Source organism: Dromaius novaehollandiae, chromosome 20, assembly GCF_036370855.1.
Source record: "Dromaius novaehollandiae isolate bDroNov1 chromosome 20, bDroNov1.hap1, whole genome shotgun sequence".
Taxonomy (NCBI): Eukaryota; Metazoa; Chordata; class Aves; order Casuariiformes; family Dromaiidae; genus Dromaius; species Dromaius novaehollandiae.
In genome coordinates this window covers 5,703,622-5,718,237 of record NC_088117.1, presented here as the reverse complement: position 1 = coordinate 5,718,237, position 14,616 = coordinate 5,703,622, and the positions used below count along the sequence as shown (strand labels likewise).

Genomic DNA, 14,616 nt, shown 5'->3' with positions numbered 1-14,616 from the left:
CCCATCTCATCATCTCCCAGGTCGCAGCCTTCATCTGTGTGATGAGGCGGTCTGCTGACCTCTTGCTGCATTTCATGATAATTACATCTGTCTAAAATATGCTCTTAAAAAAACCATAGGTTTATGAATTAGCTTGGAAGGCAGAAGGGGAAAATCCAAATATTCTGATGGCATTTACTGTGACCAGTGTTAACTGGACGTAAATCCACTACAATCACTGGGATTGCTGGCCTAACACTAGGCCAAAGCAGATTATATAGACTGCCCCAGAAAGGCTGGAGCTGAGTCGGGAAGCTGGGCAGTGAGGTAAGGGTTCGTGTTAGTGTGTGTTGAAGGGTCGTTGTGCTGAAGCGTGGTCTGCTGGGCAACCACTATGGGATACCCTTGGAACAGTTGGTTCAGCTGCACAGTTCCTCTAGCTCGATGGTGAACAACTTTTGCAGTGAGGACAACCCTTCTTGTGCTTGTGCTTCTGCACAGTCTTGGTCCATCTTTATCACCTTGCTGCAGCCTCTGGCTCTGCAGACTAGAGGCCCCAAATGGGATCTGATGTCTGACTTAAACTACTGGTGGCTGAACTAACCAGCTCAATGTATTTATTTCTTTATGTTCCTCTCAGCCACTGTGGGTGTATGTGTATTGTTTTGTGCCATGTGCAAGAGGAAACCTTTTTTCAGCAAAGGTGGGTAAGTTCGAGTAGAGCACCATGCTAAGGACTGCCATGCGACTCTGCAGTGTGGGTGCAGGCATACCCACAAACTTTGCGCTCACCCAGAGCCTGGGTGGAGAATTTGACCAATGAAAGGGTGTAAATCTTTACGTCTATAAGCCGAGGTGCATGTGCTAAGACTTCATCTCTTTCAGAAACTAGGAGTGGCGGTGCTTGGGAGGGAGAAGTTGCCGTAGTGCTTTGCGGTTCCTCACTGTTTTGCCAAAAACATCTAATAGTTCAGCCTGACAGTCAACTCTGCTCAGAAGAGAATATATGCAAGACCATTCGGAGTGTTTCTGAAAAGTCTCAGGGAAGGATTTGTGGCCAAGTCACTGTGAAGGTGGGAATAACACATTCTCATCACGGTTTTCTGCACTTGTAATGCTTTGGTGGCTGCATGGGATGGGGCAGGAGTTGGGGCTGCGTGTGTCTGGCTGCATGATGGCTGCTGGCTCACCCTGAAGGTTGAAAGTCCTGGGGTTGAGGAGAAAGCACTGGAGCTGCACAAAAGCACATTGTCTTCTCATAGTGGTTAGGGAGCAGGCGTTTGTGCTGATGTTAGATCTATCACCTGCCTTTGATAGTGTGGATGGTGAGGTGGTATTTGCTTTGCAGTCCTCCGAGGAGTGCCTGCTCTCCCTGGCAGTGTCAGTGGATGCCCTGCCCTGGGCTGCTCTCCCACTGCCGCTTGCCTCTTGGTAAGCACATCCCTCACAAGGCGTTACAGGGACGCATGGCCAGCAGTGCTCTGCTACGCTGGCTGCGTGCAGCTTTCTGTCCTTGGAAAGTGTGGTTGAATGTGCGTGGGTCTTGGCAAAAATGAGGAGGTTAAAATTTAATCTTGACATAGCACTAGAGTGACTGTAGAAAGGTCTACAGTGATGCTTGCAGCTTCTGTGGAAGCTGTTACAGTCAGAATTTGCTGATGACTTGCTGTGTGTAATGGGGGAGAGGGCAGGAACTAATCAATCTGTATGGGCTTTTATAAAAGAGAGTTTATCATTTCTGCTCTGATGGAAGATTGCAGCCTTCCCTGTGAAAGTTTGCGTCTTGTTCCTGTTCTCTATGTCTCTTTAGCCTGCACTGCTGACTGTGAAGATGTGCTGCAAGTACCTGGTTTTGGAGCACTCAGCAGCTGTTTTAGTGCAGGATGAAGCAGCCTGGCCATAGGGAGAGCCAGGCTATCTATCTGAACTGAAGAGACTTTATCATTTCTTGGATCCCTTTTGAGCTTGGGATCTACCCTAGCCTTCAGTTGCATTGCTCTGATTGTTGGGAATCCTTCGGTGGCAGTTGGGTTTTTGTTGCAGCTATGCTGTCTTTAAGGTGGCCTGGCAATAGCCTGAAGTCTGGAACATGCCTTAAACCTGAGTTCTGACTCTTGCCCTCACAGGTGGTTTAAACAAAGCCTGAAAATGTCCCACTAGCCACTCATATGCCACTGCACATCCCGTCTTGTGTTGGGATGCCCGATGCTTTGTCTGTCTAACATCGCATGCATGAGGCAGCTGGCAAAGCAGCTGAGATGCAGAGTGCTTAAGCCTCTTCATCTGCTAGGGGATCGCCCAGTGGGTGATCTCAAGACCAAGGCTCGTTGAAGCCTTCCTCTGGGCGTACTAGATGGTTGTCCCCAGGACCAGCCCTGAGGATGTGCTGTTTCCGGCAAGCGCTGTGGATAGCTGGCAAACTTGGATTCGCACGCAGCACCGGAGCCACCCTTGAAGTGCCCTGTAGGTATATCAGCGTGTTCCACACACACAGGCACTTTGAGAAGAGAAGATCAGAGGGATCTTGTCATCTTTTTTCCCTTCTTAAACTTCTGAGCTTCTCTACGACTTTTCATGATACACAGCTGCATTCGTGTATTGCCCAAGGGAGCACTGTGGGGAGGGGAAGCTGGAGAGTTGATTTAGAAGGAAAGGAACATGTTAAAATTGAGCAAAGGGAAAGGGGGGAAAAAATGAAGTGAGATAATGATTGGGATAAAAAAAAAATCACCACCAAAAGGCCCAAGCCCTAAGAACTGTTAGGGTCTGTTTGACTGCAGAATAGTCCCCTGGGAAGCATGGGGGAAGCCCCATTACTCGAGTAATTTTGGAACTAGTCTGAACAGAGTGCTATAATCTATTCCATAGGGAGCAATCCTGTACTGGCAAGGGCACTGGGGAGAGCTCTCTGTTTATGACTTTGTGCATAATTTTGGTTTATTAGCATAAGTGGTAGCTAGCACTGAGGAATCTATAAACTAACAATTCAGTGGAGGTTGGCTCCTCTGGAGAACATTAGCTCGGAAGAGCCCCTGAGCTAATAGCAGGAGAAATGGTGTTGCAGGGTTAGAGATGATGCATGGGCGAGAGGATGATGAAGCAGCTGACGATGCTAGCCTCGGTACCAGCCTGTGCGAGATCAGATGATATTTCTGAGCCTGCTGTAAAAGGAAATAAAATCGCTAAATAGCTCTGCAGCTTTTCCTTTGCCAACAGATTAAGACGATGAGTTGTGCAGGTGAGCTGATGAAGTCTGTCTGGAGGGTTCTGGTCCTGCTGGTATTAGACAGGTGGTGAGCAAAAAGGCAGGAGGAGCCTGGATCCGTGTGCTGGCAATTACTCACAGGCTCCCCACTTGTCACGCCAAGGATTCGGTCCTTTTTGTAAACGTGTCTGACAGGTCCAATGGTCTGAGTAGAACTGGGGGGCAGAGAGAAGGGGAAGCACAAAGAGCATTCGGTTATTTAGGGGGGAAACAGTACAGAGATGAACTGCCACAAGCAGAATGGCTTTTTTTTAATAACAACCTTCAAGAATTAAATAAAAATACAATAAGCATGGTAGACCTGCAAGAACAAGCCAGTTAAATGCAAAGCATGCTTTGTAAAACTTCATGGCAGATAAGGCAGGGCTGCAACCTCCCGGATAACTGAAGACCGTTCAGGCGCTGCAGATGGTCGGGGCGGGGGGTGTGAGGCTATTGAATATTTCCAGCCTGGCAGCCTGCCTTGGAGAAGGCAGAGGTGAAAAGGCTATCTCTGTTTTCTTTCTGCCTTCAGTAAAAAAAAAAAAAAAAAGTAGGAGGGGGAGGAAAGGGGAGAAAGGAGGTAGGTAGAGCAGACAGGAGCCGGAAGGCATGAAGTAACAATTCTCCAACTTTAATATCTGCTGTTTCATTTTATATTCATCATGTCAGCATAATCTGCTTTTATGGGAATCGTCTTGGTTCCCAACCAAATGCATTTAGGCCCTTTTGCTTTTAAGTTTGATTGTAATATGAGTTGAAGACTTCAATGAAATGTTTATATGTAAGGATTGTAGAAATAATGAAGAGAAAATGGAATTACAAAATCAATTGGAAGGGATCTTGCTGTGGTGCCTCTCCACCATCCTCCTGCCTCCCCCGACCTTGTCCTGGATGGATGACCTTCTGATAGGCTTGAGCCCAGTGCAGGGCCTGAGCCATAGCAAAGGGTTTTGTTTTGATTGCTTGTTTAATTTCCAAGAGAGATGTGAAGTTGCGGTCTTTTGAGACCCAGCGTCTGAGGAGGGGCAGAAAAAGAGAAACTACTCTCTATGCTCTTTTCTTTTTAAATTCAGACCATCGTTAGCTGATGTAATCCAGCCTCCTCTTGGGGCAGTTGACATCATCTCCAACACAAGAGTAGGAAGCATCATATGATACCTATCTATTATTGACCATAAAAACCCTTCTGTGTGGTTGGCAGGAGCAGGCTCCGTGGTGCTTCCCGGGATGGGAGGGAGGCTGACTTCCAGGCCCCCAGACTGCAAGGCTGAGGGCGTGCAGTGATGGGAAGGTGGGAGGTTGCTGGAAAGAGGGAGGTGATGGAGGAACTGGGGTGGAGCGAGACCCATCCCAGAGCTGGAGGATGTGCTGCTGCCCCACAGCGGGTTGGAAGGACAAGCGAGGTAGGAGCGGGTTTCGCTGCAGCTCTGAAAGGGCTGGCTGAAGGGGCTTGAGGGAAGCTGCGCTGCTCTTTGGGCTCAGCTGACCCCCATAATGGGAGATGAAGGGCAGGTGTGAAGAGTGGGGAGGAGGAGGTGGGCTGGAAACTGGGAGGAGACATCTCCTCTTGCCTTGCAAGGGGAGATGCTCTACTGTGAGGTGGAGAAGCATGTTTACCTGTGGGCTTTGGTTGCTGCTCGTTGTTGGTGAGAAGAGGTCTGGCTGGGTGCAGCAGGCAGAAGCGACAGCCCCACGCTGGGACAGGAGGACCTTGCTTTCCCCTTCCGGTGTGTGTTCGCTGATGGGAGTTGTGGTCAGGTAGGAAGAGGACATGGCAGAAGTTGCTTTCCAGTGGGTCTATCTTGTTTTATTTAGTGTTTTATCCATGGAGTTGCGGCTGTTGTGTTAGGATGGAATTTAGTGCTGTGTTTGAACCCTTGCTAAGAATTTCCTGTCTTCTAGATGCTGTGATTTTAAATAGCTGTAGACTACAAGTGCTTTTCCATTGCTGCCCATTTAAAACCTTAAGCATATCTCATTCTATTTTGGTGCAGGAATGCCCTTAATTTGTTCCGAAAGCGTTTGAAAGCTCTGATAACCAGCAATCTTGCTGCAGACTATTGCATTCTTTCTGATGGACGGCCTATCGTTTGCTGTAACTACAGTGTAGATAGCAGAATGACAATGTGTGTCCAGTGAAACACAGGCGGTGTAATATTCATGTCAAGTATTTGAGGCCAGGAAGCTTCCCTGTATTTGGATGTTGAAGGGTTCAGCTGCAAAAACACGTCTGTACTAACAGGGCTTGAAAATTTTTATTTATTTCTTTATTGAGCAGCAAATCTGATGGAGGGTGTGTGATGTTCTTGCAGTGCGAGGGGTGGTAATGACCAGGTTTCTTGCAACGCAGGTGTTGGGATGAAGAGCATTCAGATGTTTATAAATGTGTGGTAAATGGCACCCAGGCTTGGCAAGTTGACTTCCATCAGGAATTGCCTTGCTGCTGTGTTTGCTTAAAATTGTGAAATGAAGGTTAAATTGAAGTTTCTACTTTTGGAAGAGAGCTTTTCAATATGAAATAGGCTTATCTTCAGTCTAGGCTAAAATCCAAAAAATTGCCTGTATCTCACAACTTCCCAGAAATGTTCTGCATGATACTTTTAAACATCCCATGCAAAAGTGTGTGTGAAAGGGAAGAATTCTGGAGAAAGATTGATCCTGGAGTTGTTTTCCCTGCTTTTTTAATGTGGCATAGCCCTTGAGAATGGTAGCAGTAGGTTCCAGGCGACACCCACATCAGGTCTCTGCTATGGTCCCACCAATGTAACCTGCTTCCCTGAGCTTTCTTGGAAAGGTCTGCTGCAGGGATGTGTGTGTAATGTAAGGTGTGAGTGTGTGTGAAGTGTGTAATACTCTGCTTGCCTCTAGAGAAGAGATTTGAGTATCTGCCCCAAAGTCGTTAATGCTCCCCCCCCCCCCCCATAGCCTTTCCTTGTAATACTACCTAAACAAGGAGATGCTCTTCAGTACAGACCTTTAAAGTATTGCTACGCAGCAGAACTCAGTTAAACAGCCCTGGCATTTTGCTGCTCTTACTTTACCAGTGTAAGAAACCCTCTGGTTTAGCCTCTTTGGAGAGGAGAAACACAGGACTCCCATTTCATTGGATTCTTAGATGATGTGCAGACTCCTGTCCTGGAGCACAAGCCATGGGCTTGGCTTGATTTACAGGATAAAGAGCGCAAGCAACACGCTTTGCTACTGATTTGCTTCAGCAAACAGCTCTTTGTGTTACAGGAGGGAAGGGGCTGTTAGGAGAGATGTTATTGCAATGACAGAGGTAGACAGCGAGTTCATGCATCTTCTCTGGCGTGCAAGTGTGGACTCTTACAGATCCCATGCGTGGTCAAGAGCTGTTTAGTTTTTTTCTTTTGAGTGCTCAGATGTGCGTAGAGATTGGGGATAACGGCCACTGCTGTGCTTGCGAGGCAGAGATAATGAGCACAGCCCTCAGATTAGATTCAGGTGGCAGTGCAGTCGTCCCAGGTATGTCAATAGCGTAATTAGTGAGGTGCTGAGTAAGGGAGTTAGCAATAATGGGCTAACCTTGTCCCTGCCCTCAGCCAGGCTGCTGCCAGCCACGCAAGGAGCGGTGGGGCTGCAGGTGTCTGGTGGACAGGAGGGATCAGCTCTTTGTAGGGTGCTCCAGAGTCGTGATGGAGACTTCTCTGTGAGCAGGGTGTTATTGTGTTGGTTTTAATCCATGACAGAAAGCCAGGAGTTTTCTGCTGAAGAATGCATTGCTCACAGGGCTTAGAAAAATTGTCCCTGAAGAATCAACAGCTTTTGTTGCTGTGGCAGAGAGACTGGGACAGGTGGGGTCCCGAGAAGTGGAAGAGCCCAGTCTTCTGGCCCGTGTTGCTGCTAATGAGCTGGCACCAAAGTACCTTGAAGGATCTTGGCCTGAAAGATGTCAGTAGCCTCTGAGGACCACCTCAGCCACATTCTTCCTCTTGTAGTTTTTGCTGAGAGCTAGAAGTGGATGTGCTTTTGTCCAGCTGGGTTCATGCAAGTGGTATGCAGAAGTCCACCTCCATTCATTAGAGGCTTTGGCTGGAGATAGGGGCAGGGTAATAATCAAAATCCTCTGCTGGTGACCCCTTTACCCAGTGATCCAGTGGTGGTGTGCAGCCAAGGTGTGGAGGAAGGCCTCAGCTAGATCCCCCCTCTTAGTGCAAAGAGGATCTGAACTTGTGCTTTATATCTTCTGGGAGCAGCCATACCTTAGAGACTACAGTTGTTTTGAGGTGGATTGCCCTGACTTTCTGCTGAACGGGCCCTGCTGAGGGGGAGAGTTGTCCACCCACTGAGGCAGACAACTAATGGCCCTATGTCCTTATGGCAAGGGCACTCACTGGATATCCATCATCTGCTGCTTCACAGAAGGTGTGAATACTTATGCAAAACAGAGCATTTGTCAAAGATTATGAAGCACATCACAATCCATTAGTCAGCTGCTAGGTCACTCCCTTCACAAACAGAAGGGAATTGAATGTGGGTCCCTCTCAAAGTGGATGATTGCAAAAGCTGTGGGCCCAGTAAATAAGAGGACTGCCACTGTGAACCTGACTTGTTTTGCACTGCTTATATTGTAAATGGAAAAACAAACATGGAACAGAGGTGGTGGAAGGAGAAATATTTTGGCTCATTTTGCCCTAGTATTCTTTTTTTGGTTTTGATTTGGCTGCCAAACTGACAAATCAGTTCTTTGCAGAGATCCATTTAAAACTTTGCTGACAGCTTCACAGCTGTCCATCATCTTGCCTATTTCTGCTGCTGCCTGGCCAAGCCAGGAGCTGCAGCTGAGGCTTGGAGGCTGCTGGCTCTGGATTGTGCTAGTGACTATAAATCCTGGGTTTGCTTCTGGTGCCTGCATTGTCCAAGCAGCTGATTACTCGGGTATGGTGCCATGAATGTAGGTCAGGGTAAGATGCTGCTGTGAGTGGGAATGTTAAGATGCTACAATCCCAGCTCCCAGGGTGCTTACCTTGTAAATCAGAATTGTGTGGGATGTAGCAGGTAGAACTAATATCTCTGGGACAGAAGGCTGCAGAGACAGACAGATGTGCAACCCCAAGGCCAATACGTATTTGTCAAGCCTGATGCTTAGCTTTTCCACGTGTACCACCTCTTGTTGGTGCTCGTTAGTCTGTGCTGGGACTGTCCTCGCTAAAGACAGCTCTAGTGCTAGCTTGCTAATCCTGGAAGATGATTTCCCTCATAAAAGCCAGCAGAGCACATGCGGACGCCTGCATTCTGGCGTGTTTCATACCAAGCGTCCTGCCTCTGCCTTGTGCTGACCAGAAACCACCACTGGGCTTGACTGCAGACCTCTAAGGGCTACTTCTGCCATGTTGTTGGGAGAACTGTGAGAGGTTAAAGGCACCTTGTGCAATGTGTTATTTATTGCAGTTGCCCTTCTTGTCTGGAAATCCCAAGGCGCTTTATAGCCCTTTCCTTTGATTAAGGAAGACTGGTATTACTGATCATATATGGGGAAGGTGGTGTGCAGAGGCCCCAAAGCAATGTAAGGTCACCCAGCAGATCAGAGGTAGTGCAAGGGGTAAGACTCAAGCGTCCTGATTTCCACGCCTTTGCTTGAACTGCTAAGAGCACAGCCTTTCAACATGGTGGAAAAGGCTGACCCTCAGTTGTGTGTTTTGTCACTGCAGAGATGTCTGGGACCGTGGCTGATATTTCCTTGGTGCACTGGAAGCAGCAGTGGCTGGAGAACGGTACCCTATATTTCCACGTCTCCATGAACAGTGCTGAGCAGCTGTCTCGGGTCACTCCACCCACCCTCCAGGAGCCTTCGGAGATAGTGGAGGAGCAAATGCACATTCTTCATATCTCTGTCATGGTGAGTTGAAGCCGCCAACTCTGTCCGAGGGCAGAGAGGACCATCTGGGAGGGAACACCGGCTGGCAGCCAGATTGGAGTGGGAGGGTGGTGATAAAGAACAGACTGGCAAGTCCAGTTTACAAATGTCTGTATCCCTTAAGTGCACTCGTTGTCTGACTCTTTCTTCTTTGGGCCCCCAAAGAGGGAGAGGTAGGTTTGAATGGACCAGGAAAAAAAGTGTGGTTAGTCTTTTAAAAAAATAAAATAAAACAATGGACTCTCTCCAGGGGAGTAGCTACTGGGGAGGGTAAAAAGGAAGCTGTGATTCCTTGTGCCTCTGTTGGCAGCTCTTGAGGTATGTTAGTGGAATATTTCTTCTTGATCTTGTGTTCTGGCATGTATAAAGGCAAGATCATGAGGCTGGTCTTGTCTTTTTGAAGCTTTCTTAACTTGAATTTTACCTATCAAGTCAGTATGGGCTATTGAGTGATCCTTCTCTTTCAAAGGACAAATCTGGTCTAAGAGGGAAAAGATAGTCCGCATCCTTTGAATATCTCTATCTCAGGTGTCTGTGACCTTTTTTTAAACATATTGTGCATCTTCTCTGTTGCTTTTAAGGTGTTTATTTTAGTATGTTATGAGGTGGTTGCCTATGTACTTCAATTTGGTCCCTTGTCCCTCTCTGCTTTAGCGTGCCATTTATAAAATGGGACCAATTGTACTGTCCCTTAATTCCCATTGAGATAAAAGTGAGAAGTTAGGCTTGTAGATCCACAAAGTAGTGTGTATATGCATGCCAATTATTTGCCCAAGGAAGGTCTTTTATAGGACTGGAGACTGAGCAAACTCTACAGCTGGAGGGACGTCCTTTGTTTTTATAGATAACGTCCTTGTCTATGCTGCACACTGTACTTGAGTGGCCGTGTTGGGTTCAGAGCTGCGGGAAGTTGCTGTCCAGGTCCAGTGTGGATAAAAAAGAGTGAGAAGAAACCAGCAGGGATAGGAGGCTTTCTCGAAAACCCGCAGCAGCAGTCAGCTGCGAAAGGCCCGTATGTTCACACTGTAGAACGTGTGTGTTGTCTTCGCACCTTCCATTCATTTGGGGAGGAGAAGCAGAGACCACGGTTGTGTAAAGTCTTGCTTTCCGTTTGAATGAGAGGCTATTCGTCTTCTAAAGCTTAAATCTGTTGAGTGCCTCAACCCTTGTCCGGGAGGTTTTAGATTGAGCGCTGAATGCACGTGAACACAGAGAGAAGCTTTGCGTTAAGGCTGCTGGGCAAGATAAGAAGCAGTATGATAGCAGGATGGCAAGAAGGGAAAGAAATTGGGCACTCCAACTTAGTGGATTTGGTAGGGAACGTTTCTTATGTCCTGCAAAAATGTCAGTGTGATGGAGTGTTGGAGAGAAAAAGATAAAACCGGGATACTTAGAGAATGAGCCTGAAAAAATGGGTGAGAGAGAAAACAAGGAATGGAGACAACACAGCACAAGTCTGGGATGTGGAAAACTTGATTGCTGATTTGAATGGGGGGTTGCTTGGCTATTCTGGGCAAACCTCTGCCAGTCTCATGTGTAGGACTGTTCTCCTTCGAGGGTGAGATACTGGTTCCATTACCTGGTGATCAGTGTGATTGCCTGAAATGCAGATTTTCTTTATTAGAAAAAGGAAGAAATGTTCCTTATGTACAGACCATGTCATAATTCCACTTTCTTTTGAAGTCCTAGTACTCATTGTTGTGGGATTTGAGGTCCTGACCTGGGAGCGTAGGTCTGGGCCAGTGTACCAACTTGCACACGTGTCCCTGGGAATAGCCGGGGGAGCAGGCAGAACTGTGCAAAAGCCCTGGATGCCTTGGTCAGGATTGCGTCACAGACTTGACACTTTGCCCAGTTTTTTGGAAGATTCATTAACTTTTTGAGTGAACCTGAGCCAAGTTTTGAGTTACTAGCAGAAGATATATGGTTGTTTTTTCTTCAAAAACCACATGGAGTTGTATAGCTAAAGTAAAACTGGGTGAAAGTCTTTGTTTCTTGCATGAGATACCCCCTCAGAGTGCCTGGGCTTTGTTCAGCCTCCTTTCCCACACTTTCCCATAGCTCCCTGACCCCAGCTGAATTGTATCCCAGAAACAGCCCACCGCTTTGAGCCCTTCTGCCTCTCCAGGGGAGCTCTATCACCGCGTGATGCCGTGCTTGGTAGCCACCAGCCACCTGTGCCGTCCCCACACCAGCCCCAACCTGCAGCGCTCGCTTGGCATGCAGCCTCCTGTCCTCTCGCACGCCCTCGGTATCTTTACTCCTTCTTCCTTGAGATTCAGCTTGAAATTGCCGTGTCTTCTCTTTCCAGTTCTTAAATACTTTTCTTCCTGCTTGGTGCTGTGAAGCCTGAAGCGTCCTGCACGCTGTCTGCAGACCGAACACCTTGCGCACCGCGCGGGAGTCGTTGCAAACGACCCCCATGCTGCCTTTGCAGCAGCTGTGGTCCTGCCCACTCGGCATTCAGAGCCTGCATGCCCTCTTCATCATCTGCCTCCGATCTCACCATAGGGGACAGGGCGAAACATTGGAAAGTGCTTCTTTCAATCTCATTTACGGGACTGTAACACTTATTTTTACCTGTCTCTTCATTCTCTGGCTGAGTTATAGAGCGCTGGGTACAGTTTGCCTGTGGGATCTCTCTAATTCCTGGCTTTACACGTTTAGGGAGTGTTCTGGCAAAGCTTTATTGGACAAAGAGACATCTCCAAGCTGAACTCCCTCTTACAGAACCGTTACTTTGGATTTGTGTTGATGTTTATGACTTGGCTGGCTTTGCTCGTCGCTCGTGCTCTGCCTCTAAAGCCAAAATATCTGCCGCGCTGCGCTGGGGCCCTGGAGAACCGGCTCCAGAGGCTGCGAGGCTGGTGAGCGCGCAACCTGCGTTTCGAGCGTCGTGGGCCAGGGAGGGTGTTCAGCGCTGTGCTCCGGTGTAACGCTGAGCAGAGGAAGAGGGGGCTGGCGGGGCACGCGGCAGCACCGAGTGGTGCTGAGGGCAAGAGGGGGGAAAGGAGCAGCGGGGACTCGCTTGCGACCTCGAATTAGCCAAATCTCAGCGTCTCTCGTGTCTGATATACCTTTCTACCTCCTTTACTTTTCTCCTGTAATCTTGGTTGTGTGTGTGTGTGGCTTTCTGGTTTTGGGCTGTTTTGTTTAGTGATTTTTTTTTTCTTTTTTCCCCTCATATATGTGCTCTCTCAATGCACTGAATCAGCAAGGAACATCGTCCTCCTTTAAATATAGCTAATTCTGTTTATGCAGCAACTGGTTGCTTGGGGGAAGACTTGGGGAGAGGCGGCTGCAGGGGCTGGGGCTCAGCGCTGAGAGCCAGCAGGGATGGGAGGAGCGGGGCTCTTCCCTAAAGACCCAAATATGAGGAAGGGTCCACGCCGGCACAGGGAGAGGTGCTGCCAGGAGCCTGTGCCCCTGGGGTGATCATCTGCGCCTGCAAACGCCTTAGGTGCTGTGCAACCATGACCCTGTTCACACCTCTGCTCCCAAGCCCAAGGGCGTCTTTATCAGCAAAATAATACTTGTTTTTTCTTTTTCTTTTTTCTTTTTCTTCCTCACTGTTTTTTCCTAATCTCTCCCCAATGAGACGTAACATTAATTACTGCAGTTAAAGGGAATTCAGTCTCCATTACTGTCTGCCACCCCTTTCCTCTTGGCTTGAGCATCTGAAATTTGTCTCCCAACTGAAAAGGAAGGAGGAAAGAAAAAATATGCAAATGCTGGATTTTATTTATTTACTTTTTTTGCAGTGTCAAGTAGAAAGGAATCAATATTTTTGTCATTACGCCTGTTGTGTTTTTCCCCATAATCTTTGCTGTCATTTGGGTTTAATTGTGTTGTTTCCTCTTGTGTGGAAGTAAATCTTATCTGTTTTGGATTAAAATTCAATGAAGGTCACAGCAGCTCGAAAACTTACCAGGCTGCAGCAATTAATGTTCATTTGGCTTTGATAAATTGGAATGTTCCCCACAATAGGACTGGAGTGGATTTCAGAAGCAATAATTCTTCTATTAACTCAATGATTCCCCGCATGATAGAGCGTCTTGTCACTGCTCTGTTTGTCATCTGTCACTTCAAGGATCTGGGCATATGCCTGATATGATTTATCATGATTATTGGGGTTGCTTGTGTCAAAACATTTTAAACCACTAATTATTCTAGCTTTGTAAATTGCTGAATTCACCAAAACATAAGATATATTTTTTTGCGCCATCTTGTTTGCCTATTTAATTATTGTTCTGGGTCATTGTAAATTCAGGCTCAGGGCCGCATTTAACAGCATCTGTCTTAAATGTGGACTTATTTAGGACTCTGAGGGAGGGGAGATGGGAGTGCCAGCAGGAGAAGCGCATTTAATCTCTGAACTGAGCCGTCTCGGGTCTGTGACCTTCAGCCAAGTGCTCCATATCTGCTAGGTCTGTAGTGTCCCTTGGGGGCTGCTTCTCACTGGACTGCTGCAAGCAGGAGCATGGGGCTGGGGCTTGGGCCAAAGTGTGGAGTATGAGGGCAGCAGCTGAAGGTGAGAACTGCTCTTCTGTCCCCAGGACCGGTCTTTTCCTTACGTGCCAGTAGCCCGAGGGCAGATTCTCCCTCTAAAAAACGGATTGGGGGCAAGTTCATGTGGCACGTCTGAAGCCAGCCTGCCAGAGGCTGGACTCTTTCCCTCTGACTTGGTCAGCTTGAGATTTTGAGGGAACCCAAGGACCAGCCAAGGGAACCTGTGCTCTGCTGGAGGGTAATCACATGGATTCCTTCTCCTGCATAAAAAGGTCAAGCTACTGTGTCCCATTAGGGGAGCAGAGGGAGATGCCGTGAGCTGAGGCAGCCCTGTTGCACCCTCAGCATTGCGAGCGGCTGGAGGTGTCAGCGCTCACGGTGCGGGGTTTGGAGGGTTCCGGAGGTGAAGGTGGCGAGGACCGTACCAGATGTGCAGCTCCTGGAGAAATGCACTTCAGGTGAGCACCGCCTCACGTGCCTTGCTCCATCCTCCCCGCTGGTGGGGAGAGGATGCAGCCTCATTGCATCTCGCTGACAAGAGGACAAGAAGAGGTTCTAGTCTTGTAGTCACCAAAAAATGTGGCTACCAATGCCATGGGCTGGACTCTCCTCCATCTTACGCCTGTGCCAGTGATACCAGGAAAGTCACTGGCTCTGTGCAGCTATTTGGGACATCAGAGTTGGTACTGTGCAAGTGGTTGTGTAAATGAGTTATCCATTGACTCATGTGTGTCTCCAGCAGAAATAAGGGCACTTTTGAGAAAGGTAGCAAACAAAAGCCTCGTTTCATCTCCTACTCGTCTCTCTCCTAGGGAGTATTTGAGTGTCTGGAATAAAAGGTGAGCAGACCTCATCAGGTTGTTTTTTATGCCTACTTTCTGCTGGCTGTTATTGGCAGTAGCCAGTTTGCTGCTGGATTCTAGGTCTCCCAGCAGATTTTTTTCAGCTCTTATTTATATGGGTTTCCTTTTTTCTTCTTGTTCTTATGCATCCTGATGTTTCC

The 14,616-nt window shown here is 47.9% G+C and overlaps 1 protein-coding gene across 2 annotated transcripts in view; it reads left to right on the top strand.

Moving 5' to 3' along the window:
* The window catches only part of ASTN2 (astrotactin 2), a 426,223-nt gene that overhangs the window by 58,195 nt on the left and 353,412 nt on the right, over nucleotides 1-14,616 (top strand). For both annotated transcript variants that reach the window (XM_064523655.1, XM_026113784.2), the window contains exon 2: nucleotides 8,899-9,086. In XM_064523655.1, the coding sequence (XP_064379725.1) occupies nucleotides 8,899-9,086 (188 nt within the window). The remainder of the gene's footprint in view (nucleotides 1-8,898; nucleotides 9,087-14,616) is intronic.